The sequence below is a fragment of the Rhinolophus ferrumequinum genome, chromosome 24 (genome assembly GCF_004115265.2).
Source record: "Rhinolophus ferrumequinum isolate MPI-CBG mRhiFer1 chromosome 24, mRhiFer1_v1.p, whole genome shotgun sequence".
NCBI lineage: Eukaryota > Metazoa > Chordata > Mammalia > Chiroptera > Rhinolophidae > Rhinolophus > Rhinolophus ferrumequinum.
Window position 1 is genome coordinate 20,830,437 of NC_046307.1, and position 26,896 is coordinate 20,857,332.

At 36.7% G+C, this 26,896-nt stretch overlaps 1 protein-coding gene across 2 annotated transcripts in view; it reads left to right on the top strand.

Moving 5' to 3' along the window:
• Positions 1-26,896, top strand: part of SPINK5 (serine peptidase inhibitor Kazal type 5) — a 77,584-nt gene that overhangs the window by 46,176 nt on the left and 4,512 nt on the right. For both annotated transcript variants that reach the window (XM_033096959.1, XM_033096960.1), the window contains 14 exons: positions 763-850; positions 3,774-3,901; positions 4,557-4,623; positions 6,952-7,079; positions 8,626-8,722; positions 10,128-10,255; positions 14,918-14,990; positions 15,871-15,998; positions 16,153-16,228; positions 19,120-19,247; positions 20,027-20,099; positions 20,997-21,124; positions 21,932-22,019; positions 25,927-26,057. In XM_033096959.1, coding sequence (XP_032952850.1) covers positions 763-850; positions 3,774-3,901; positions 4,557-4,623; positions 6,952-7,079; positions 8,626-8,722; positions 10,128-10,255; positions 14,918-14,990; positions 15,871-15,998; positions 16,153-16,228; positions 19,120-19,247; positions 20,027-20,099; positions 20,997-21,124; positions 21,932-22,019; positions 25,927-26,057 — 1,461 coding nt within the window. The remainder of the gene's footprint in view (positions 1-762; positions 851-3,773; positions 3,902-4,556; positions 4,624-6,951; positions 7,080-8,625; positions 8,723-10,127; positions 10,256-14,917; positions 14,991-15,870; positions 15,999-16,152; positions 16,229-19,119; positions 19,248-20,026; positions 20,100-20,996; positions 21,125-21,931; positions 22,020-25,926; positions 26,058-26,896) is intronic.

Here is a 26,896-nt window from a genome sequence, read left to right on the forward strand (position 1 = left end):
AGCAAAAATTAATATAAGACCCGGTCTTATTTTACTATAATATAAGACTGTGTCTTATAATATAATATAATATAATATAATATAATATAATATAATATAACATAATATAACATAATTAATATAATATAATATAATAAATATAATATAATACCGGGTCTGATATTAATTTTTTCTCCAAAAGACGCATTAGAGCTGAGGGTTCGGCTAGGTCTTATTTTCAGGGAAACACGGTATTAATGCCATTAAAATAATATTTAAAATTTTTATTTTGTAGTGAAACATGGTCTATTTTAATGATGGGACCATCATCTGACTTGGTTTCATCCCCGACTTTCACCACCGATATGGTAGTTATTTAGATAGGACAAGTTTTCACTTTTTTTTTTAAAAAGTCAAGGCAGGTAGCTTTTTTCAGGTTATTGTTTGAAGTCATTGATAGAAAAAAGACCACCTGAAGGTCACATACTGATTAAAAAAGCATGTTGGTTTTATTGTTTTAAGGGTATTGTAAACTACTGAATTTATCTGCAATAATGGGCAAAGTAACAGTACCTCTTGGACTGGATAAATTTGTACTGAAGGCTGAATCTGACCTTTGGTTTGGAAGATCCTCATTCCTTCTGAAGATACATTACCAAAGAAAATGTGAAGTTATACTTAGCTTGTCTTTCTTTCTCTCTTTCTCTCTTTCTCTCTTTCTCTGTTTCTCTCTTTCTCTCTTTCTCTCTTTCTTTCTTTCTTTCTTTTTTTTTTTTATTGCAGCAAACTTGAAGAAGAAGAAAAGAAAACTAATATCAAGGAAGGAGAGGAGAAAGTTGAAGCTCAGAAAGTTAAGAGAGAAGCAATACAGGTAGTTGTTCCAGGTCATCAAAACCAAGTGGCTCTTCCATTCTCTCTGGGCCAGGTCCCACACCCTCCTTCTAATCCCAGTGTCCTTAGTGACTGCAAACTCAGAAAATGTATTTGGATCCTCATGTATAAGAGGATCCCTTCTTCCTTACTCAGTTTATTCATACCAAATCTGATCCAGTTGCCGGTGCCTTTGAAAAGAAGTCCATCACCCTTTTCTCCACTGACTAATGATATTATTCTAAGAAAGAAGTGTAGGGGGCCGGCCCGGTGGCTCAGGCGGTTAGAGCTCCATGCTCCTAACTCCGAAGGCTGCCGGTTCGATTTCCACATGGGCCAGTGGGCTCTCAACCACAAGGTTGTCAGCTCAATTCCTCGAGTCCCACAAGGGATGGTGGGCAGCGCCCCCTGCAACTAAGATTGAATGCGGCACCTTGAGCTGAGCTGCCACTGAGCTCCCGGATGGCTCAGTTGGTTGGAGCGTGTGCTCTCAAGCACAAAGTTGCCCTTAACGGCAACTGGACCTGGAGCTGAGCTGCGCCCTCCACAACTAAGACTGAAAGGACAACAACTTGACTTGGAAAAAAGTCCTGGAAGTACACACTGTTCCCCAATAAAATCCTGTTCCCTTTCCCCAATAAAATCTTTAAAAAAAAAAAAAGAAAAGAAAAGAAAGAAGTGTATACAGATTGTTCTGAATACAAACTAGTAGAAGCAGATTTTAGATTTTTCTCCATACCTTTCTGTATAGTTGTGTTTAGTTAAAAAAAAATACACCTAGGTTTTCATCTCAGTTAATTCTCTGAGGTTTTGGGAAAATTACTTAACAGCAACTTTGAGCCTTGGGCTTGTATCTGTAATGTCTCACATGATGATGACGATGACAGTGGTAATGGGGATGACTATTAATTATTTCGTGCTACTGTATGCTGTGTGACATAACAATTTTATGACTGATCTTTGTAGTAGCCATTCAAGACATGTATTATTATCTGTACTTTATAGAAGAGGACTCAGAGGCTCAGATAAGAAGTTAGGAAATATATATAATTAGTATTTTGAGAGCTAGCAATTGGACCACCAGTTCTGGCTTTTTAAAAATTTTTTATTAAACTGATTGGGGTGACATTGGTTAATAAAATCACATAGGCTTCAAGTGTACAATTCTATAGTACATCATCTGTATATTACACTGTGTGCTCACCATCCAAAGTCAAATCTCCTTCAGTCACCATATATTTGACCCCTTTTAGCTCATGGCGTGCTTTAGATTTTTTCACCCTCCATCAATTTGTAATATTCCTACAGGCTGTGTCTCAGGTCTTCATTTCTCTTTCCCTTTATCCTTTTCTATGTGAAAGATCTCATTTCTTACTGTTTTCCCTCCTCTGATCTTTGCTTCCTACAATCTGCTATCATTTCACTCAGAGTAAGAACCAAGGTTCTTCTAGGGGCTTACAATACCATGCGTGATCTGACCTCTGCCACCTCTCAGATCTCATTTCCTACCATTCTGCACATTGCTACTCTTATGCCAGCCATACTAGTCACCTTATTGTTTCTTGGACATGCCAAGCATTGATTCAAGGCTTCCCATCTTGTGGAATCAATACCCTTGTGGTTAAAAACCTGGACTCTGGACTCAGGCGATCAGGGTTCAAATACTGGCTCCATCCCCCTACCAGTTAGGTCAGACAGTTAACACCTCTGTGCCATGGTTTTCTCATTATAAAATAAGGAGATCATGATGATGATGATGGCAACAGCGACGTAGATTATTTTTATGAAGTCCTAAGGAACTCATCCACGTGTAACAGTACAGGCCCTCGCATATCTTTCTAAGTCCTCAGTATTATACATGCAATGAATTTTACCTTCTGTGTGGCTTTGCTCACACTCAGTCATGAATGTCCCTTCCCTCTGTCTGTTGAAATTCTGGCCACTTTTCATCGCTCAGCATAGGTATTAGCTGTTCCCTAAAGATTTCCCCCATTTATACAATATACGTGATAACTCTATTGTCTATTATGCCGGCAATTTTCCTTTATTTCTCAATTATATCGTCCATTTTATTCTAACTTACGGATGCTTCTATGTATTTCCTCCAAAGAAACTGAAAAATCTGTATTAGTATTTTATGGTTGCACTAACCAATTACCACAAACTTAGCGGCTTAAAAGAACACAAAATTATTATCTTATGGTTCTTTAGGTTGGAAGTCTGACATGGATTTACTGGGCAAAATCAAATGGTTGGTAGGGCTGCATTCATTTCTAGAATCTCTCAGGGACAATCTGTCACTTAGGTTATTTTAGCTTTTAGAGGCTCTCCATGTTCTTTGGCTCTTGGACCCCTTTGTCATTTGCAAAGTCAACAACATTGCATCTCTGACTGTTCTTCTGTAATCACATCTCCCTCGCGCTATCTCTTCTGTCTCACTCTTCCAGTTCTAAGGGCTGAACTTTGTGATTACATGGGCACCCTAGAATAATCCAGGATCATCTCCCCAGCTTCAATCACATCCGCAAAGTCCCTTATTCCTGCAAGGTAATGTAGTCACAGGTCCTGGGTGTTAGGATTTGACAAATTTGGGGGTTGGGAGTGTTAGCCTGCCTACCACAAATTTCCTTACAAAAGAGACAATAATTTATTCTTCTTGATATCTCTCATAGTGCCTAGCAGATAATATTTGAATTGAATTGAACTTCTTCTTTTAATGACATACACAACAGCAATCTTATATTCCAAATAGCATGTGACCTGGGTCTCTGAAAAACATTGTGGCTAATATCCACCTTCTGCATCACCTTTCCCACGCATCCTTTATGTCCTGGGGCATTATATTATAGTTTTCAAAGGAGTATTATGGAGGGAGCTTTCCAGTATTTAGTTACCTGGTTCTTAAATCCCTTCTCATTTGTCAGGAGCTGTGCAGTGAATACCGTAAATTTGTGAGGAACCGACGACTTTTCTGCACCAGAGAGAATGACCCCATCGAGGGCCTTGATGGGAAAATCCATGGCAACACCTGCTCCATGTGTGAAGCCTTCTTGTGAGTCGAGCCGCGGCCACTGCCACTGCTGAGTGTAGAAGAAGTTGGGCCTGGGCTGGGCGAGAGCGATGTCATTGAAGGTTTTCTCTAGGACATAGAACATGAAGGCTAACTTCGCACTGAGTTTGGGGATCTACTATTATAAAGCCAGATAGTTAGCATATTTCTTTGTAGTGTTCTCGGTGTTCTGAAAGGTACTTGCATCACCGTCAAGGGAGGACCACATGCTAAGGACAAATTCTCCAGAGTTAATGGCCTGCAAGCACTTGGATCTGTTCTCCATATACGTACTGTCACGAATAACCCAAAGATGTACTGATTGGGTCCAACAAATTGAAAATCCGCTAATATCTAGCCACTATTTTGAAGTATTCTAGCCGCTTTCTGGGGAGGACAATATGTTTTCTAAAAGAAGTATTATAGTGAAAATTTGTTTACTGGTTTGCTATGGCATTAGTATCTTCTTCTCTAAGCAACATGAAAGGCAAGAAGAACAATCTGTAGGGGTGTGCATTTACCTTTCTACTCCCAAATGAAGTTGTTCGAAATATGGAAGTAACGGAATATTTTTATCTAGAGATATTTCCCCTGTGGGATAATATGTATTGTGTGCTAGGAATCACTCACAGCCCTCCAACTCCCTCCTCTCTTACAGCCAGCAAGAAGCAAAAGAAAAAGAAGAAGCTGAATCCAGAATAAAAGTTAAGAGAGCAGCTGAAAAGGTAGCTGTCATGCAAGGTTCATACCACAATGAAAGGAGGAGGTTTTGCAGTTTCTCTTTCAAACTAACTCATGAGATTACTGAAAACCTATGTGAAAGAACTCAAGGTTCATTTAGTCCAGGGGTTGACATACTTTTCTTAAAGGGCCAAAAGGAGATATTTCAAGGTGTGACACAAATACTCAACTTTGCTGTTGTAGCTCTAAAGAAGCCAGAGATCATATGCAAGCAAATGGGCATGGCTGTGTTCCAATAAAGCTTTATTTTTTTTTTAAAAAAAAAAAGGTGGTAGGCCAGATTTTGCTCACAGGTCATAGTTTGCAAACCTCCTGATTTACTTCATTCCCATACTTTTAAATGAAGATTTAAAATGAGAAAGAAAGAAGAACTTGCTTAGAAAGGTAGTGGGAATATTGGTATCAGAATCCATATCTTCATATTTCATGGATTTCATAATTGAAAAGTGGAAACAATCCAATTCAAACCTAGACTTCCTGACACCAAATCTAGCATCATTTCTAACATACTGTTTAGTTTTAGATGACTACACTTGGTCAAATCAGATGTGTTTCTTATTTTACCTTTAATTATTTCTGGTGCCAGCATTTGGGGAAAAAAAGAAAAGCAACTTTCCCAAATACTGTTTTCTTGGTTTCACAAACATTGATTCCAGGTATATTTTTTCCAGGTTTATGGTCATTTCCTTGCCCCCATCAAAAAGTTTTGATATTAAAAATCATTTCTAAAGAAAAGCATCACATTTGGAATTCTCTATGATTGGTTTGTTTATAAGTATATTTCCCACAATTGTAAGTCTGAATTTAAAAATAGTATGAGTAGGTCATATGACTCACTTTTCAACATCTATAACAGGAAATTCTTCAGAATGAGACAATTTCTGATTTCACGTTAGCTACTATCAACAAACTATCTTTTTGTATCGTATTTCTTTCGCTAAATATGACCAATTAAGGAATCTGGCAGGGAACCTTAAAGCAGAGCTAAGAGAAAAACACTTTTATCCTCATTGAGTTTCAACTTGAACTAAAAGATATAGCAAACAAACAAACAATAAGAAACCCCCACAAATGCAATTCCAATCGCCTCTAGTAATTAACTGTATGATTTTAAGAGATTCGGTTATTTTCTCTCAATTCCTCATATAACTCTGGAGCTAACATTTACCAAGTACTTCCTAGACGTTAGTCATTGTCTATATACATGCGTATATTATCTCACGTTATTCTTACAACAATCCAGGACATATATTGAATACTTAGTGCATCCTGGCCATTATTATTTTAACCAGGTGGAATAGATGCTATTATTATTCTCATTTTATAAATGAGGTAACTGATGCACAGAGAGGCAACACCCCTCAGCTGAGGTCTCTTGGGGGCACATTGGAATTAAAATTAACAATGGGATATAGTTGTCAACACGTTAGCGCTTGTCCAGACATACCTGGAATATTATGTAAAATTCTTTAGGAAAGGGGAAGAATTCAGAATAAGAAATGATACAGATGATTGAAACAGAATGACTGAAGTATCTGGAGGATGTTTAGCTCTTGGAAAAGAACATAGGGAGTTCTGGGAGAAGGACAAGAAAGCTTTCTCCACATATCTGAAGGACTCTCATGTGGAAGGAGAAAAATATTCTCATTTTCTCTGAGGGACGTAAAATACTTTGACTTTGCTTACTGGTCTGAAGAACTCATCCCAATTGCAGTGACATCTTAGGAAAATCAAACCCTAAGAGTAGGGATCCTGTAAGACTTACTATTTTTCAAGATCTCCCAAAAGTAGCACTATGGTTACTTTGGAGGAACTATCTAACAGAAATTTTGGAATGAACTATCTGAAGGCTAATGAACTTTTTACTACTGCAGGTGTGCCAAAGCAAATTAGACAGCTTCTTGGCAGGCATGATATAAAGGGGATTGAGATATAATATGGACAGTTGGACCAGATAAACTTTGAAGTTCTATCTGAACTTGAATTTCTTTGGTTCTGGGGCATGTTCAATGTTGTCATTGCACTATAACAGAGATGGCCACTAAAACCCTGAGTAACGAATGTGACCAGTCATCAGAGAACCTACTTTATTAAAAGATTCCTGCTTGTTTGTGATTGTAGGTTCAGTATGGACTTGGGGGCTGAAAATCAAGGAAAATGAAACAGAAACTGCCTTTTAAGTCCTGTGTGCTTAGTAGAAATTGAACGTAACAATTGCCAGGGGAAAAAAAATCCTTAGGTCATTTTACAGGAACCCAACAAAGTAATTTCCAAGAAAATACCCAAGCTCTTGCCTTTTCTCCTCCTTTTAGGATAGGTGCAATGAATATCGGAGCCTTTTGCAAGATGGAAATCTTTTCTGCACACGAGAAAATGATCCTGTGCGTGGCCCAGATGGCAAGACCCATGGCAACATGTGTGCCATGTGTAAATCAGTCTTGTGAGTGCACAAATGAAGCTCCTGCTGTGGGTTGACAGAGTTGGGGAGGCAAATAGCCGGGAAGATAATAAATACTGTTTGTCCTTCCTTTACATATAAAAGCAACAAATAATTATCTGTAAAGCATTTTTAGGTGAATCTGTCTTTATGAATGCTAAGATTCACAATTCTAGAATTAGACAATATATGACTAAGTCATATTCTCCGTTAGTTTGGGGGGAAAGCCTATCAATAGATCACATCTTTCTTGATAAAATTCTAAATCCTTTGCTGTCAGTTCAATCCCTTCTCCGGATTGTTTTATAATTCCTATTGGGACGAAAACACACAGATGTTGCCAGCAATCTAACTCTTCTACCTACATTTTTAAAAATATCACATTTTCAGGAAATGAAAAATTGCTTTTTACACAGTGTTTGGAAGTACACCTAAAATATTTGTGATTCAACAGTCATTTACTGAACATCTATAATGTATAACATGCTTAGTGATTATACAAAGATGAATGAAACAGTCTTCCTAGAAATCATAGCTACTAGAGATTAGACATGGACTTTAGTTAATATAATACAAAGGGGAGACAGAACAATGAAAAATGATGTGTACAGTGTGTTATGATACTTCAGGGAAGGAAAAGTTAATAGAAAGTTTTTTGGAGGACTAGAACTGGACTTTCTCATTTGGATACTATATGGGCATCATTGGAAGGAATGAGAGGAAAAGAGGAGGACAGCATAAGCAAAGACCTAAAATTAAGAAAACTATAGTATGCAAAATACAGGTCATTTAGTGGAGTTAGAACGTAGCCATTTCACCAGCTTTGAATGCCAGATCAAGGATTTTTGAAGTCAATTCTATGTATAGTGGGAAGCTGAATTTTTCAGGTAGGAGAGGATGTGGCATAAATATGGTCTTTCAGGAAGATTCGTATGTCAGCAGTAAGAAGGAGAAAAAGAGAAGGAAGGGACTAAAAATCAGAATGCTGCTGGCGGTGGTAGGGGTTTGTTATGACCCGGTAAGAAGTAAGTAGGGTAGGGAAATAGGACAGAAAGTGAGCGGGTCATCATGGGAGACACTGTGAAGGTGAAACGAATGTGGCAACAGCTATCTGAGCTGAAGGAGACAGAGCAGTTAGAGATCACTCCAGTGTTTTGTTCTTCATGAAAGGCAGAAAATCCAGGAGGAAGAATGCATTTCATGGAAAAGAAACTTATTTTTGGACCTCTTGAATTTGAGGTATTTGAGAGCAATCCGGCTGGAGATTCATAGAGAGCATTTAAGAAGTGCTAATTAATTGCTCACCTGCTCTTGCTTGTGGTTATATAAATGTTGGTTTCCTTCTACTGAGATGAGGGCTCTTCCAGACAAAAGGACCCCATGGAATTCATCTTTTTATTTTCAAAGAGGGCCTGCAACGTAGTAGATGGTCAGTAAGTGCTGGTCAATTCTATGCCAATCTAATCAGGTCAAATGATGAGAAACTCATAGAAATGCACTCCACTCTCTGTAATCTACTTCTCCCTACCTCCCACTTTCTGATTTCCAGCCAGAAAGAAGATGAAGAAAGAAAGAGAAAAGAACAGGAAAGTCAGAGAATTGCTACAGGGCATGATGCCAATGGTGGTGAAAGCGGGAAAGCTCAGGTAAGAGCACCTCTACTTTTCATAACCTGTGTGGGCTCAACTCACAGTGGGACCATGACATGGCCTGTGGTGAAAGATGAATGTGTGCAGCACTGCGTATGGAAGTGTCCTCGGAAGAACGGGAGTGTCCCCTCAAGACTGTAGGGTAATAAATCCCTCAGCAATTTTTAGTCTCTCTAGGGCTCATGTCAACTGTTTTCAACCTGGAAATAATTACCATGGCGACCTTATCCCAATCTCCTGACAAGCATTTTCACTCCTCTTTATATAATCCAGCCATCACGTCAGTAATTTATCTTAGGAGCGTAAGTGGTGGAGATGCTTCCCATCAGCTCTTCATTTTCTTTTATTATTCTCTTTCCCTGAATGGAGCCCCTTTTTTGAGGTATAGTTTCTGTTGATCCAAGGTTTTGGAGTCAGATAGTTTGGAGTACAGCCCTGCCCCTGACACTTAGGTCTTATGAAGCATTAAATAAGTTACTTCATCTCACTGAACTCAAGTGTAGCAGAACTCTTACAAGGACGAGATAAAATAGCCTAGGGAAGTGTATAGCACGCCTCCTGAGATATTCCTAAGTGTCAGCATGACAATGTTGCATGCAAGCCCACTCCTTGAGCATGTGAACACAAGTTTGTAAGACTACAGACACTTTATTTCTCTCCTTTGACCTTGGGATATCAAGACCATCTCTTTGCTTCCAGATCCAACACAGGCCCAATATTCACCTTTGATAAATTCTGGCTTGTCTGTTTTTCCATCTTTTCTCTTTTAGGAGGCTGAGTTCTCACTCTCAAGTGATAGATCTGTCAAGACCCCTTGTCTGTCTTCTCCATAATTTGCTCAAACCTATCTTCCTTAGCATTTTGCATAATTTTTACTCATTTCTTTCTCCTTTCTGTCCACAACAGAGGTTAGCTTTTATTTTTGTGTAAAAGGCCAGATAGCAAATATTTTAGGCATTGTGGGTTATATGGTCTCTGTTGCAGCTATTGAACTCTGCCACTATTTTGGGAAAGCAGCCGAAAATAGTATTATGTAAGTGAATGAATGCATGAATGTGGGTGCATTTCAAGTTTTATATATAGAACTTTATATATACGAAGAGGCAGCAGAACAGATTAGTTCTGTAGGCTACACTTTACTGACGCTTGATCTATGTTGTTAAATCCCAGCCAGCTATTCTCCGTATAAAACCTTAAAAGCAACATTACTAGCCATGACAGCTGACCTCTTAGAATATGGATGATATCAGCCCCTCTTTCTCTGTAGATAGCAATCCTAGAGGTTATATTCCTTATAAGAGGAGGTAGACAGGAACTTCTCTTACTCAAATGGTTTAACACATTTAATAACAATGCAACCGATCAAGTAATCCAGAAGGCCTGCTCTCTTCTCTCTTTTCAGGACCAATGTGCTGAGTTTCGGGAAAACATGAAAAATGGAAGACTCAGCTGTACCAGGGAGAGTGATCCTGTACGTGATGCTGATGGCAAATCATACAACAATAAGTGTACCATGTGTAAAGAGATACTGTAAGTACTTCTCTCAACAGGCATGTCTAAAAGATAGCCGCATACTCCCCCTGAATGAATGGCTATTTCTTATTTCCTTAGGGCTCTCTCCATGAAAATCATTCTTTCTGTTAATTCCCAAATATTATCTCTTTCTCTTGTTTCCCTGAAGGAACAGTGAGCCCTAGCAAAGGTAGTTAATCAGTGGCTGATTCCTACTCTACGTTTTATCATAATTCCTTGACACATAAGTGCCATCATCGTGGATAATCGCGCCTACATCCTAGGGAGAGTTTGTGATGGCCACTTGGAATAGTTGACCCACATAGTTCAAGAGAATTGTCTCTTGTCATGTATGTGGGGCACATTTATTGCATAATCCAGGGTGTGTTCCATTTCTTTTCCCTGGGTGAATGGTACTGAATTAGAGTGCTTTATGAACCAATTGAACCACTCTTTCTTTGTGTTACTGGAGCAAGTAACATAACCACTGTCCATCCCATTTGTATATTGAGGTGGTTTTCTAGGTGACCTTGATGGTATCCATTAAGGTATCCATCATAGTTCTAAAATTTGATGCGTATATTGCAATGCTATTAGTTGTGGCACTCGATTGATATGTATTTAATAAGTATCTAATGCTTCTACACACACACACACACACACACACACACACACACACACTTTTTTCACCTTTCTCCTTGAAAAATGATTACAACATTGTAGTAGTATAGGCCATATGAGAAAATCTAATCCAAAAGCTGCATTTTACAGATGAGAATAACTGATTTTTTTTTCCCGTTCAAGGTCTCAAGGGGAAGTAAGCTTCAGAGATGAAACTAGAATTCAGTTCTTCTGAACATCAGTCTAGTATTTATTCACATTGTAAAAATGCTTTAATAGAAGTAGGGAGGCAGAGTGGCGCAGGGCCAGGGCTTTGGTATCGGATGGCTATTTCAGCTCCACGTTCTCAGACAAGTTATTTCACTTCCCGAGGCTTCAATCAGCTCATATTTATAATGGGGGAAAGGCAACAATAATCATAGTAGCCAATAGTGTTTCTTTTGAAAGTTAAACGAGAGGAACCATGTGAAACTCTTAGCATAGCGCCTAGCACGAAGTAGGCATGCAATGCGTGTGAGTTGGCACTATTAGCATTGCCATTAATGTTCAGGAAATAATAGGTATCACCATTAATAATAATAAATAATTTAGGCTCCCTTATAATATAACATGTTGCTCCTTTGCACAACTTATACTTTGCAGATATGACCAACATAATTGAAATAGCTTTTCAGTTGTGCCTTTGTTTCTTTCTGCATCACATTTTTTTAAATGACTTTTACTATTTTTTTTATTAGTTGCAGGTGTGCAAAACAATGTAATAGTTAGACATTTCATCCTTCACAGAGTGATGACCCTCCTTCCCCATCTGTTACCTCTCTGACCTCGTATATAACTATTATAATTCCATTGACACTGTTCCCTATGCTGTACTTCATATCCCATGATTATATATATATATATATATATATATATATATATATATATATATTAAATTATATATAATTTATTAAATTTATTATATATATTAAATTATAGTTGACGTTCAGTATTATTCAGTTTAAGCTTCAGGTGTACAGCGCAGTGATCAGGCCTCTACACGATCCATGACATGGTCTCCCTAATAAGACAAGTACCCATCTGATACCCCACAAAATCTTTACAATATTATTGATTGTATTCTTCGAACTGTCCTTCATATCCCTGTGGCAATATTGTGAATACAAATTTGAGCTTTCTAGTCCCCTCACCTTCTCCTTCATCCCCACCTCCCTCCCATCTAGCAACCCTTAGTTTTTCCTCTATATGTCTGAGACTATTTCTGTTTAGTTTGCTCATTTATTCAGTTCTTTAGATTCCACATATAAGTGAGATCATATGGTATTTGTCTTTCTTCGTCTCACTTATTTCACTTAGCATAATGTTCTCTAGGTCCATCCATATCGTTGCAAATGGTAAGATTTCATTCTTCTTTATGGCTGCATAATACTCCATTGTATAAATGTACCACAGTTTCTTAATCTAGTCATCTACCAATGGGCATTTTGGTTGTTTCCATGTCGTGGCTATTGTATATAGTGCTGCAATAAACACAGGGGTGCATAGATTTTTTTTGATTTAGCGTTTTGGATTTCTCTGGAGAGATACATAAGAGTGGAATTGCTGGGTCATGAGGTAGTTCCATTTCCAGTTTTATGAGATACCGCCATATTGATTTCCATAGTGGCTGCACCAACCTGCAATCCCACCAACGGTACACAAGGGTTCCCTTTTCTCCACATCCTTGCCAGCACTTGTTGTTTGTTGATGCATCACTTATTAATAGTGGATAATTTTGTGAAAGAACAAATGATGATTCTCAGTGTAGAAAATTATTAAGATAAAAATTTGCTGATGTGATCAGTGTCACCTATGTTATAAGATACTTACCTGGAGTATTTAACAAAACACAACATAAATGGAATAATTTTTTACACTCTTTAGAAACCAATTATCTGACAATAAATGGTTTGTGACTGTCAACTATGTAACAGGCATAATTCATGGATAAGTATACTTCAAGGGAACAAGACAAAGTTCCTTCCGTTACGAATCTATAATATAACACAGGGAGGACAGATTATAAACAAATAAAGAAATAGCTACATAACACAAGGCCAGATGGTAATCAGAAAAATACAGCAGAATAAGGCAACAGAAAGCGATTGAAGTTGCTACTTGTTTATGGTGTTCAGGGAAGGCCTGACATGTGAGGGTGACCTTTAAAAAGGACTGAAGTGAACCATTTGATTATCTGGAGGAAGAACATTTCAGGCAGAGCAAGAACCAACACAGAGATCTGAAGATTTGTATGAAATTAGCAAGCTCAGAAACACAAAGGAGGTCACTGTATATCAATATCATTGCATGGAAAATTGTGAGATATGAGTTCAGAAAGATTATATAAGGCTTTTTAGGTCAAGAGAAGGACACTGAATTTTAGTCTATGTGTGATCGGAGGCCACTGAAGGTTTCTGAGCAAACCCTGACTATAACTATAAGTCCACCAAACTGAATCGTTCTAGGCACCCTCTTTTTCCAGTAGTTTACTTGATTAAAATTTCATGAATTAATATGTGATTGAATCTTCAGGATATATTTTACTACCACTTCCCTATTTCTTACATACTCAAAGGGAGCTCCCTAAAAATTGTGAGTGTATGTGTGTGTGTGTGTGTGTGTGTGTGTGTGTACATATTTGTGTTATATAGATTCACACATATGTTTGTTTTGAGAAAAAAAAAACAACTAAAGAAAGTTTGAAAGAGAAATACGTGTACTAGAGATTTTCAGTATTTGGATATTGGGCAAAATGCATCAGAATTATTATCACAGGCTTGCTTGTGATAAATTAGGTCACTGAGTCTCAGTCTAGATCTTGTTGAGATGGTTACTGCATCTGAATTTCAAAAAGTTGTACAGATGATTCTTAAAGCACCTAAAGACTTAAGGACCACTAACATTAAAAATTTATCAGGTTTGAAAATGATCCTAAGGTACTTTCTAGATCACTTGTCTCCTTTCTAGTGTCTTGGACTCCATACTTTAAGAAATAATATGATAATAGATTGAGCTACATATCAAGGAACTAGAATGGTGAGTTGGTGGGGAATTTAGAAACCACAGCTCATGATGAAAAGGTGAAAGACCTAAGGAAGCTGGACTTGAGACCTGAAACTTACCTTCAAAGATCTGAAGGATTAATATCAGGAAGAGGTAATGGATTCAGCAGGCTTGTTCTGTGTTGTGCTGAGAATGTGAAATAAGACTAAAGGATGGAAGTTATAGGAAGATACATTTGGACACAAATAAAGGGGACTTTGAAATTACTTGAGTTGATCTAAACTACCTGATCAAGCAGCTTCTTAATAACTGAGCTGATTTCATTCTTCTTTGTGGCTGCATAATACTCCATTGTATAAATGTACCACAGTTTCTTAATCCAGTCGTCTACCGATGGGCATTTTGGTTGTTTCCATGTCTTGGCTATTGTGCATAGTGCTGCAATAAACATCGGGTGCATAATTTTTTTTGAATTAGAGTTTTGGGTTTCTCCGCATAGATACCTAGGAGTGGAATTGCTGGGTCATAAGGTAGTTCTATTTTCAGTTTTTTGAGATACCTCCATACTGTTTCCCATAACGGCTCCCATTAGGGAGACCACCTCAGGGATGATGTAGATGCCTGATCACTGCACTGTACACCTGAAGCTGAAGCTGAAATAATGACTATCAACCAAAATTTTATATATATAAACTATATATATATAGTTACAAGAAGTGGAGTTCAGTATTAGGAATAGAGACAGTGGAAATGTAATAGCTGTGTGCGATGTCAGAGAGGTAGTAGATGGGGGGAAGAAGGTTATCACTGTGTGAGGGATATAAATGATAAATATTTATTACATTGTTTTTTACACCTGAAACTAATAAAAAAAAGAAATAACTGAGCTGACTATCCATCATGGGGACAGGCAGAGAGATTCTCTGTGAAGGAACTGGTTTAGGGTACATAAACTCCATGGCTCCTTTGAAACCTGAGTATGTTAACAAGATGACTATTGACTCTTTTGTCTTCCAGGCAAAGAGAAGCAGATGAAAAAAACAAGCATTCTGGCTCCAGATCAAATGGGACTGAATCGGCATCAGGAAAGGTGAGTCATTAACTAGCTTTTGAAAGAATGGTCTCTCTGTAAGTCAACACTTGGCTATCAAAAATATAGAAAGAGTGTGTCAATGTTGCCAACCAAGATCTTGCCTTTAGTTCAGAAGCCATCATTAATGTAAATATCACTGGTAACTCGTTCAGTGTGGAAATTTAATGCTAAGTGGAGACTTTTCAGTCTAACACTTTACAAAGTACTCTTATAAATTGTAGTTTATTTAAGTCTCTCAACAGCCTGATCAAATACATTTTTTAAATCTTATTTTATAGGTGGGGAAAATGAGGTTTAGCTACATAACAAGTTACTACCACCAGTGGCTTAAAACCACACAAATTTATTTTCATATATATGTGGAGTTCAGAAGTCCTAACTGGGTCTCCCTTTGTTAAAACCAAGGTGTCCGCAGGGCTCCTAGGGGAGGATTTGTTTCTTTGCCCTTCATAACTTTTAGAGGCTGCCTGCACTCCTTGGCTTGTGGCCATCTAAAACCAGTAGTGGTCAGTTGAAACTTTTTCATGTTTTATCACTCTGACACTGACTCTTCTGCTTCCCCCTTTCGCTCATAAGAACCCTTGTGATTACATTGGGCCTAGCCAGATAATCCAGAATAATTTCTCTATTTTAAGGTTTGTCAGCTGATTAGTAACTTTGATTCCATCTTGGACCTTAATTCCTCCTTTCTGTGTAAGCCAGCATATTTACAGGTTTCAGGAATTAGGCTGTAGAAATCTTCATGGGCCATTATACTCCCATTTCATAGCAAGGTTAAGTGGCTGCCTGACTCTTAGCCGAAATCTTCAGATTTTCAAGTCCAGTCAAATACTTTGTGAAAGCAGCCATTTCCAACGTATTCTTTCCTTCTTTTCAGGATACGTGTAATGAGTTTAGAAGCCAAATGAAAAATGGACAACTTATCTGCACTCGAGAAAGTGACCCTGTCCGGGATTCAAATGGCAAAACACATGGCAATAAATGTGCTATGTGTAAGGAAAAGCTGTGAGTATTTTTCAAAAATTGGCCTTTAATTGTGAATCTTAAAGTGTAATAATCATTTCTCATCAGTTTGAGAAAATGGCATTTTTTAACAAGCAGATCTGTGAGTTGTTCGTTCATTTTGGTTGAAATGTTTCTTTCCATTTTTTTCTTCCAGGGAAAGGGAAGCAGCTGAAAGAAAAAAAGAGGAAAATAATAGGACAAACACAAGAGAAAAGAACAATGAAAAACAGGTAATATATGTTAGATATGCTAATATGCTAATACTAAAATTTGGACAGTTGGTTGTATGTTTAATTCATCCAACAAATATTTATGAAATGTCTACTCTGTCAGAGTCATTGTGGCTGTAACGGTGAACAAGAAAGACGTGGCCAGATCATGCAAAGAAAGAGCATGCTAATCACTACCCTAAGAGCAACTCTGATACAGTTACCACACATTTGTAGGACCAGTGACAATTGTCAAATTGTTATCATCAAGTGAATTTCTTTTCTGAAGTTTTAAAACGAATAACCAAGCCAACAGATACCAAAATTACAAACAAGAAAGCAAGTATGAAAAACTCGGAGCTCTAGGTGATAAATTCTTAAGTTGGCATTGCAGTGCCATCTTGTGTTCAGTTTGGGGCTTTAACAAATGATGTTCAGTGCTTTACAACACCAACACATAGAATATGACACAGAGCAATCGCTTCTACCTCCTTTTTTTTTTTTTTTAGTTAAAGTTTATTGGGGTGATAAATGTTAGCAAAGTTACATAGATTTAAGGTGCACAATTCTGTAATACATCATCTATGTATCACATTGTGTGTTCACCACCCAGAGTCAGTTCTCTCCATCACCATATATTTGATCCCCTTTACCCTCATCTACCAGTCCCCTCCCCCTTACCCTCTGGTAACCACTAAACTATTGTCTGTGTCTATGAGTTTTTGTTTCTTCATTTGTTTTTCTTGTTCTTTTGTTGTTTTCAGCTTTATATACCACATATCAGTGAAATCTTGTGGTTCTCTACCTTTTCTGTCTCACTTATTTCGCTTAGCATTATAATCTCAAGATCCATCCATGTTGTCGCAAATGGTACTATTTCATCTTTTCTTATGGCAGAATAGTATTCCATTGTGTATGATTTATCCACTCATCTATCAAAGGACACTTTGGTTGTTTCCATGTCTTAGCCATGGTAAATAAAGCTGCAATGAACATCGGAGCACATATATCTTTACGGATAAATGTTTTCAGATTTTTGGGGGTAGATACCCAGGAGAGGGATTGCTGGGTCATACGGTAATTCTATTTTTAATCTTTTGAGGAACCTCCACACTGCCTTCCATAGAGGCTGCACCAGTCTGCATTCCCACCAACAGTGTACGAGGGTTCCTTTTGTTCCACAGCCTCTCCAACACTTGTTATTATTTGTCTTGTTGATAATAGCCATTCTAACTGGTGTGAGGTAATAGCTCACTGTGGTTTTCAATTTGCATTTCTCTGATGATTACTGATGTTGAGCATATTTTCTCTTTGGAGAAATGTCTCTTCAGGTCCTCTGCCCGTTTTTCAATTGAATTGTTTGTTTTTTTGTTGTTGAGTTGTATGAATTCCTTATATATTTTGGATAGTAGTCTCTTATCGGAGGCGTTGTTCTCAAAAACCGTCTCCCATTCAGTTGGTTGCCTCTTTATTTTGTCGATGGTTTCTTTTGCTGTGCGGAAGCTTTTTAGTTTGATATAGTCCCATTCATTTATTTTAGCTTTTACTTCCCTTGCCTTTACACTGAAAATGATAAGACATTTTTAAAAGAAATAGAAAACACAAAAAAATGGAAAGACATTCTGTGTTCATGGATTGGAAGAATCAACATAGTTAAAATGGCCACATTACCCAAAGCAATATACAGATTTAGTGCAATCCCCATCAAAATCCCAATGGCGTTTTTTAAAGAAAAAGAACAAAAAATCATCAGATTTGTATGGAACCACAAAAGACCCTGAACAGCCAAAGCAATCCTCAGAAAAAAGAACAATGCTGGAGGTATCACACTCCCTGACTTCAGCTTGTACTACAGGGCAACAATAATCAAAATAGTATGGTACTGGCAGAAAAAAAGACACACAGACCAATAGAATAAAATTGAGAACCCCGAAATAAACCCACATAAATATGGACAGATAATTTTCGACAAAGAAGCCAAAAACATACAATGGAGAATAAACAGCATCTTCAAAAAATGGTCCTGGGAAAATTGGAAAGCCACATACATGCAAAAGAATGAAATTAGACTGCTATCTGTGACCATGTACCATAATTAATTCAAAATGGATCAAAGACCTAAACATAAGACCTGAAACAATAAACTGCATAGAAGAAAACATAGGTACTAAATTTATGCACCTTGGGTTCAGAGAGGATTTTATGAATTTGACTTCAAAGGATAATCTCTTCTAATCCATCTATGAACTCCAATTACAAAAGTAAAATATTGAAATTTCCCTAGGGAGGTTTTCCCATTAATGAGGCAACTTTTCAGTAGGTGTATACTGACTAAACAACATGAAACATTAATAGTAATTATCATTTTTTAAAAAATACTGTATTGGGGATATCTGTTATACAGTTTGGTACATGAACGGCTTTGAGAAAAGGCTTTATTGCACAACTTCAAATGATCTCTATAGACCATCTATTCCACCGATAATCTTGGTCAATTTAAATGTTCTTTACACATGTATACATAGAAAATGTCCAGATAAAAGTTTCCATTTTAGTATGTCTTGCCAAAAGAGCATCTTTTAGTTCATTTCAGGGCTTTTTCTGTGTGGAGTAATGGGTACAGTTGCTGGGAGACAGATTTGGGGCTCAGCCTAATAGAAAACTGTATAACAATGGTATGGGCTGCCTTAGGTGGTAGTGAAATTCCACTGTGGCAAGACAATTATTTGAGAAGGCTGCCGTGGAGAGGATTCTAAGCAGAAATGGACTAAAATGCCTTTAAAACACATTCCATCTCTATAAAATTTCATTTTCTCTAGATGTTCCCCCCTCACATGTTATGAGTGTATGTCATGTTTTCAGTGTTTAAGATCAGACTGGTGTAGTAACATCTTTTTTGCTGCTCTTGGCAGGATCAGTGTCATGAATTTCGGAGCATGGTGAGAGATGGAAAGCTCATCTGCACCAGAGAAAATGACCCAGTTCGAGGTCCATATGGCAAGATGCACGTCAACAAGTGTGCAATGTGTCAGAGCATCTTGTACGTGAACAGGTTTATTGATCAATTTGATATGTTGTGCCTGTTGGCCAGAAAATAGTTCCTCTTAATTGAAAACTTAAGGCACTTGACATCACACTTTAAAAATATAATAGTAGCTCCTTACTTTAGAAGAGGACCATAAGTTTCCAAAATACTTTCATAAGAAATTATTTTGATGATGAGCAGCGTAATCATATGTGGAGCACCTGTGAGAGGGAGTTAGCTATTGTATAGTGCCCAAATCATTGACTTTCAAAGAGGACACGTATCAGCTAAGTAACGTGGCACAGGCCAGTTTACTTTGTAGAGCCTCAGTTCCTCCTGTGTATAAAGGGAATGATAATTTCATAATACAGATTTGTAGGGATTCAAGGAGATAATATAATAAATGTTTGTAAACTTTAAGGCAGTAGAACTATGTAAAGAACAATCTATACTGGAGAGTTTAGTTGTGATTTAATAAGAAAAAATAAAAAAGGAGAACTGAAACAACTCTACATGAAAGACATAATAGAATCTACTAAGGAAAAACATAATGGCCTTGCAATATATCATTCTGAATAACCATATAATAACTGAATTTAGGAAAGTTGATAGCACTGCCACAAATTGTGAAAATTCTAACAATCAGAACTCATTAGTAAAAAAGGAATTTCAGATATATTTTAGATATGAGAAAGTAGTGTTAAATCCGTTAATGTTTAGAATTGGAGAAATACTTGGTTAAAATTTTTCAAAATAACCCTAGAAAAATTACACTATCCTTTTTTATTCTGCAGTGAGCGAGAAGCTGGTGAAAGAAAAGAGAACGATGAAGAAAAACCACATGACCAGTCTTCAAATGATGCAAAGGTTATTTCTTAAAAGATATACAGAAAACAGTTTTAATTTTCATCCTCAGATCTTCCATTCTCCTCAAGTTTTTGGATAACAAAGATGTTAATCTTTTGCCTCAGAGAAAATTGATTTTGGCAATATTATCACTTTGGGCTTATAATAAGATTTTCTTTTTCTGACTTGAATATTTAATGTTTTTCTCAATTTTGTAGAGAATTCTCCTGCATTGTGTGTCAATCATTGCTTTAGTCTCTCTTTTTGGGAGAAATGTGGATTGAAAAATAGAGGGCAAAATTCCTTACCACCTCAGGTGCATGCTTATCTGACACTAAATGTGAAATGAGGCTTCAGGGAGCTTGCTGACATTGATTTTAACAATTCAGGCAATGAAAACTAATCTCAAAGCCTCCTCTTTAGCTTCTCTCTTTGATGTCTTTTTTTCTGTTTTCTCCAGATCATTTTCTCAGCATCAACAAATCAATAGGTGCATGCATGATGCTGCCTTTTCTATTCACTTTTCAAGACTGCAAAGAAGACATTGTCATTCAGTCCTTTAACAGTGATAATCACATTTGTAGACTTAGATTTTTGTGAAAATGTCCTTTGGTCAAGGGTGTATCTCATGTGGAAAACGGGGGATAGGAAGGCTGGAAGGAAAAGGTAAGGGAGACTAGAAGGTCTATCAAGGGTTTTATGTTTCCCTGCATTTCCAGGACCAGTGTAGAGAGGTTCAGAATGAAGCAGAGGATGGAAGGTTTAGACAGTCAGGGTGTTCCTTGGCCTCCCTTGCCAGGATAAGTGCAGTAAGTCTGAGCCCAGAGCCAAGAGAAGACCTCCTAAAACCAAGTTTGAGAAAACCACCAAGCCAAGAAGGGAAAAAGCCATGTTCACTTCCCCTTTCTCATATTCTAGGACCAGTGTGGTAACTTTCGGAGATATATGAGGAATGATGAGCTCTTGTGCACTCGAGAAAATGATCCCGTGCGAGGAGCTGATGGGAAGTTATACAAAAACCAGTGCTACATGTGCAGAGATGTCTTGTAAGTAAAAGGATCCTGTTACCCTTCAGGTGGTAGGCGAACTGCATTTTTAGAAACTGCTGTTTAAAATGAACTATAAGGTCCTTAAAATAAGTCTTTAGATTCAGGGCCCCGATACAGGACAAAGAATGCCTGAGTCTTGAAGACAGTAAATTCACATGTAAATTCTAACCATCATATTTACTAATTTTCACTTAAAAAAAAAACTTTTTTCAACTCTCAGGATCATAGTTATAAGAAATTATTACAGAATTTTGTTCCACAACTAGATCAGTCCCAACAAAGAAGTGTTTTTGTAAAAAAAACAAACAAAAACAAAACAAAAACAAAAAAACGGATTTTTTTTTTTACCCCAAAATATATGAAGTCAGTCTCCACAGCTAAGGAATTTGTTTTTAAGAACGGGTCACTGAGTTATTCTGATGAATAACCACATTTAGAGACCAATGGACATGACAGATAATGATGACGACAGCAATGGTTTTGAAAAACACTGAACACAATAATAATAATCAATCAGTATTCGTTTCGCTCTTGAGATAGGAATACTAACTTTTCTTTAATGTTTTAAAAAGTCTAAACTCAAGGACTTTAAGCAACGTGTCCAAGGTTGCACATCTATTAAGTGATCAAAGCTCTACACCAGCTCCCAGCTGTGTGCTTTTCTTCACGTTATCCTAGTTGCTCTCTGATAGAATGTTCTATGGTTCCATCATATTTTATTAGAATTGCTTACTCTCCACCGGAAGTTAAAGGAGTTAATCTTTGTTGATAAAACTTTAAATTACTTTTTGTTTTCTTTTTTAGTCAGAAAGAAGCTTTGGAAAGGGCAAAACTTCAAGAAAAGCCATCGCACATTAGAGCTTCTGAAGAGGATTCCCGTATTTCTACTCTGGTAAGAATGACTCTTTCTGAAAAGCTACCTTTTTACTTAATCCACTTATTTTGGGGTGCCTGTTGCCACCTGCCCTCTATAAATTTCATTTTTATAGAAAAGTCTGGGAAAGGCTGATTCAGTACAGCCTCAGGTCCTTTGAGGATTAAATGTAGTTCATGTTTGGTGAGAGTTCTGGAGTTAGTCATCAGTGCATCACTCTTTGAAATTATTAGTCCCGTTCCAAGCCCATGTAGTACATTTTTAAAATTTTAAAAAGTGAGCGTGTAATGAATGTGACTTATCTCAGAGGTGGTCATGTAAGTGGCTGGGAGCCTCGATTCTGTAATGTCAGCAGACCAAAAAGGTTCCTCACCCAGCTTGCTCTCACTCCCCCCCCTCAAACCAAATCTTTTGCCCAGTAGTCTAGAGTGCTGTGCTGACCACGTCGGAAATGCCGCCAATCAGTAATTCACAATAGTTAAAACTTTTTATTTAAAATATAGCCTGATGGCCATCAGTGGTGCACATCTTAGTGTAAATTAGCCTGATCGGATTGCTGTTTTAGGGCTTTGACAAGGTCAGGAGCAGAAAGGAGGAAAGGGATTATGAGAGCATAATCTCAAATTGGGCCCTAAAAGGGAGACTTGAGCACCTTGTCAATGACCCAGAAAGATGAAAGAAAGGTATCACACATGAATTTTACCTAATTACTTGCCTGATTTAACTAGGATAATAGATGAATTGCACTAGTGAAATATATAACAATTACATATTTCCAGTAAATTAGGCACTACACTGGTGATCTCTGGCATGGAGAAGAGCTATTCTCAAAAATCTGTTCTTTTTCCCCCCAGCTTTATTATGATATCACATATCATATAAGTTTAAGATGTATAGTGTGTTGATCTGAGACACTTGTATTTTGCAAAATGATTACCACCATAGCATTATCTAGCACCTCCATCACCTCACATAGGGACCATTTCTGTTTTGGAGGTGAAACATTTAAGATCTGCTCAGCAACTTTCAAGTATATAATACAGTATTATAAGCTATAATCACCCTGCTGGATATTAGATACCAAAACTTATTCATCCTATAACTGAAAGTTTACACTTTTCGACCATCTCCCTATTTCCCCCAATCCCAGCCCCTGGTAAACACCATTCTACTCTCTGTTTCTGAGTTTGGCTTTATAAGATTCCATATATAATTGAGATCATACAGTATTTGTTCTTTGCCTGACTTATTTCACGTAGCATAATACTCTCAAGTTTCATCCAAATTGTCTTAAATGGCAGGATTTCCTTCTTTCTTCTAACAGAATATTTTATTTTATATATGTGTGTTATACTATTAATAAATATATATTTAGTATATATAAGTATATATTATATATATATATATACATATATATGTATGTACACTATATATACACATATTAGTATATACTCGGGTGCCAAAAATATGTATACAAATCGACACTTTGGTCAATGTTTCTCAAGCAGTAGTTTGCCATAATTAGAAGTGTCTGGACGCTGATGGTAACCACTTTGAGCACCTCTTGTAATTGCAGAAGTCAAACGTGACTTGTATTCATCTTTTGCTATTAGTACATATTGAGTATTACAATTTTAATAGTTTTTTTTTCTTAAAATGTATATACATTTTTGGCACCTTCTGTATATACTAAAAATCTAATGGTTTAGTCCTACCTTTGTCAGTGATACATACACGGTACTTAATCTAAATTCTTCTTTAATATCTCTATTGATATGGAACTCACTACAATCCAAAGTCCATTTATATGTTTGAAACATTTATCAAAACAAACTAGAAAACAAATACTTCTTTATGCCTCTGAAATGAATATTAGCAGATTCAATATTACTAAATTTTCTATTTCTTCTTTGTCTGTTTCAGATAGTGCTTTTCAAGGAATTTGTTAGTTAACATCTGTTGTTAAATATATTGACATGTAATTATTTATAACATTTCCACATTATTCTTTAAATATCTGTATTAATATTGTGACCTCCCTATTTATACTTAATATTGGTAATGTTCATTTCTTGCCTTTTTGTCAATTTTTCAAATGGCTTATTAATTAGTAATTTTTTCGAACAACCAATGTTTGACTTTGTTTTCTGGTTCAAAAATTTCCCGTCTTGATTATTTGGCTTCTTCTATTGTCTTTGAGCTTAATTTGCCTTTTTTTTGTTATCTTTTTGAGATGTAAGTTTCGATCATTGATTTTAAAACTTTCTTTCTAATTATGTACTTATTTATACCTTACCCTCAAATCATTGCTTTAGCTGCTGTGAAATAGCAGCTAAAATAGTTTATATTTTCATTATCATTCAGTTCAAACATTTCTATTATGATTATTTTGAGGCATGAGTTATTTAGAGTTCCTAAATACATAGGAACCCCAGTATTATACCACTGTGATCATAAAATGTGTATTTTATGACTTCAGTTCTTTGGAATTTATTGACAGTTGCTTAACGGTCCAGACTTCTATTTGGTAATAATTTCATGTGCACTTGAAAAGAATGTGTAATCTGCAGTTGTTAGATATAGAAGTCTAAGTATCATTTAAGTCAAACTAGGTAATTTTCAAATATTCTGTATCTTGGTTTTTTTGGGGTTTTTTGTCTCTGCTACCAATTACTGAAAGAAGTAAGTTAATATTTCCATATGTTTACAAATTTGCCTATTTCTCCTTTTAGTCAGTCAATTTTTGCCTCATATATTTTGAAACTATACTTTAGATACATGCATGTTTGATTTGATATTAATGAATCAATTATTTTATCATTAGAAATTTTTTTCTTTATTTCTGCTAATATCTTTTGTCCTAAATGGTACTTTATGTGATATTAATATAGATATGTAGCTTTTGTATAATGAATGTTTACATGTATATATTGTCTGTCATTTTACTTTCAACCTACTGGTTGAAATATAAAGATATACTTAAAGTATACTTCTTGTAAACATTATATAGTTGAGTCTTTTTGTTTTTCCAGGCTAATCATCTCTATCCTTTAACTAGAGTCCTTAGTCTTATTAATATTCAATGTAACTATTGACACAATTATATTTAAATCTTCCATAATTCTATTTTTTAAATTTCTCTGTCATTTTTTTTCCTTTGGATCTATTTTTCTTTAATTAACAAAGTTATTATTATTATCATTATTGAATTCACACTTCTGGAAAGACTACAAGGAACAAGTATGTTCCATCTTATACATGAAAAAAAATATATATACTTTATCTTGGGAAGCACACTGACAATTAACATATACTGAGCCCTTAGTATATGCCAAACACTGTGTTATGCATACATTTAAATGCATTATCTTGATCTCATAAAGCACCAATACGAGACAAGAGCTATTATATTCATGATTTTCAGATGAGAAACTCAGGTTCAGAGAAGTTAGGTAACTCGTTCCTCTAGTTCTGTGGCAGAGCTGGGACTCAAAAGCCCAGGCAGTTAATTAGTATTTACCTCTGAGTCTTTCCTTTCTCGATTACATGTAACTAGTGCCTCCATTTAAGAAAAAAAAAAGATACTATTTTTGCATGATTACCATCATCCTAGTTTTCTTCCTATGGGCATGCCTCAGTTTCTCTGTGCCCAATATAATGTAGGGTTTCTACTTTCTTATTGCTTTGCTCTTCCTTATTTCTTGGTTTAGCTGCTTACCTTTCTTAGTAAAAAGAAGTCAAATCCAGGAGGTTAAATCTACCTACTAATGGTGTGAAATAAATATGTGAGTTTGTCTGACCTATGTTACAGTACCTTTGCAAATCATTTATTCAAATGTGGTGGAGGAAGTCAAGAGTTTTTTCCCCCAGCTAATCCCTCTTGAGTGTCACTGAAGAAAATCTGATTTATGTTTTGCTTGTTCAGGATTCTGAGATGTGCAAACACTATCGAGTATTGCCCAAGATGGGTTACCTTTGCCCAAAGGATTTACATCTTGTCTGTGGTGACGATGGCCAGACATACAACAACCCCTGCATGCTCTGTCATGAAAACTTGTAAGTATACAAGTCAAACCATCGTATCTTCCAGAGTAGATGTTCCTGACTACCCTTTGACCCACAATAGTGTACAGATAGCAGTTTGAGGTGTGCTGCAACCAGTCTGCTAATCACAGCACTTCAAAACTTAATTTTGCGAATGATCTCATCATATATAAAATAGAGAAGATTTAAGGTTATCCCTTTAATAAAATTGCTTATATCCTTTACTGAGTGGGAGAGAAAGGAAAAAGTGTTGAGGTTACAATTAGAGAAAATCTCGATAAGCCTATGTTACTTATGGAAGGGCAAACATCATCCATCCTTTGTCTAACAGAAAAAAGTCAAGAATCATTGCAGCGCAGCCTATAATCTCTAGGACCTTATGACTACCTGCTAGTCATGGATTTCGCATCCTCCCTTAGTCTTCTTGTAGCAGAAAGAGGTAGCATGCGAAAGAAAGCGCAGTGGAGCAAATAGCAGACCTGGCCTCTGCTCGCAGATTTATTACTATTTGTGCATCTGTGGGCCCATTACCTCATCATTCTGAGATTCAGTTTCTTCATTGGAGAAGTGGAACCAGGCCTCTGAGCCAACTGACTTCACATGGTTATTGAGAATTGTAATTTTTAAGTTAAACACAAAGATTTTGTTTTAATGCTTTCGTTATTGGTTGTAGCTTTGTTGTTGCTTTTCTGCTCAAATGCTATCTTACCCTCTCCTCCATTCACATTCCTCAGCTTTTCCCAGCCTCCACTTGACTAGCTTTAAATGAGAGCATAGTGGCAAATCTCAACTTTTCCACCCACTCCACCACAGACTTTCACTGCAGTCCATGCATATTCTATCTTTCTTAG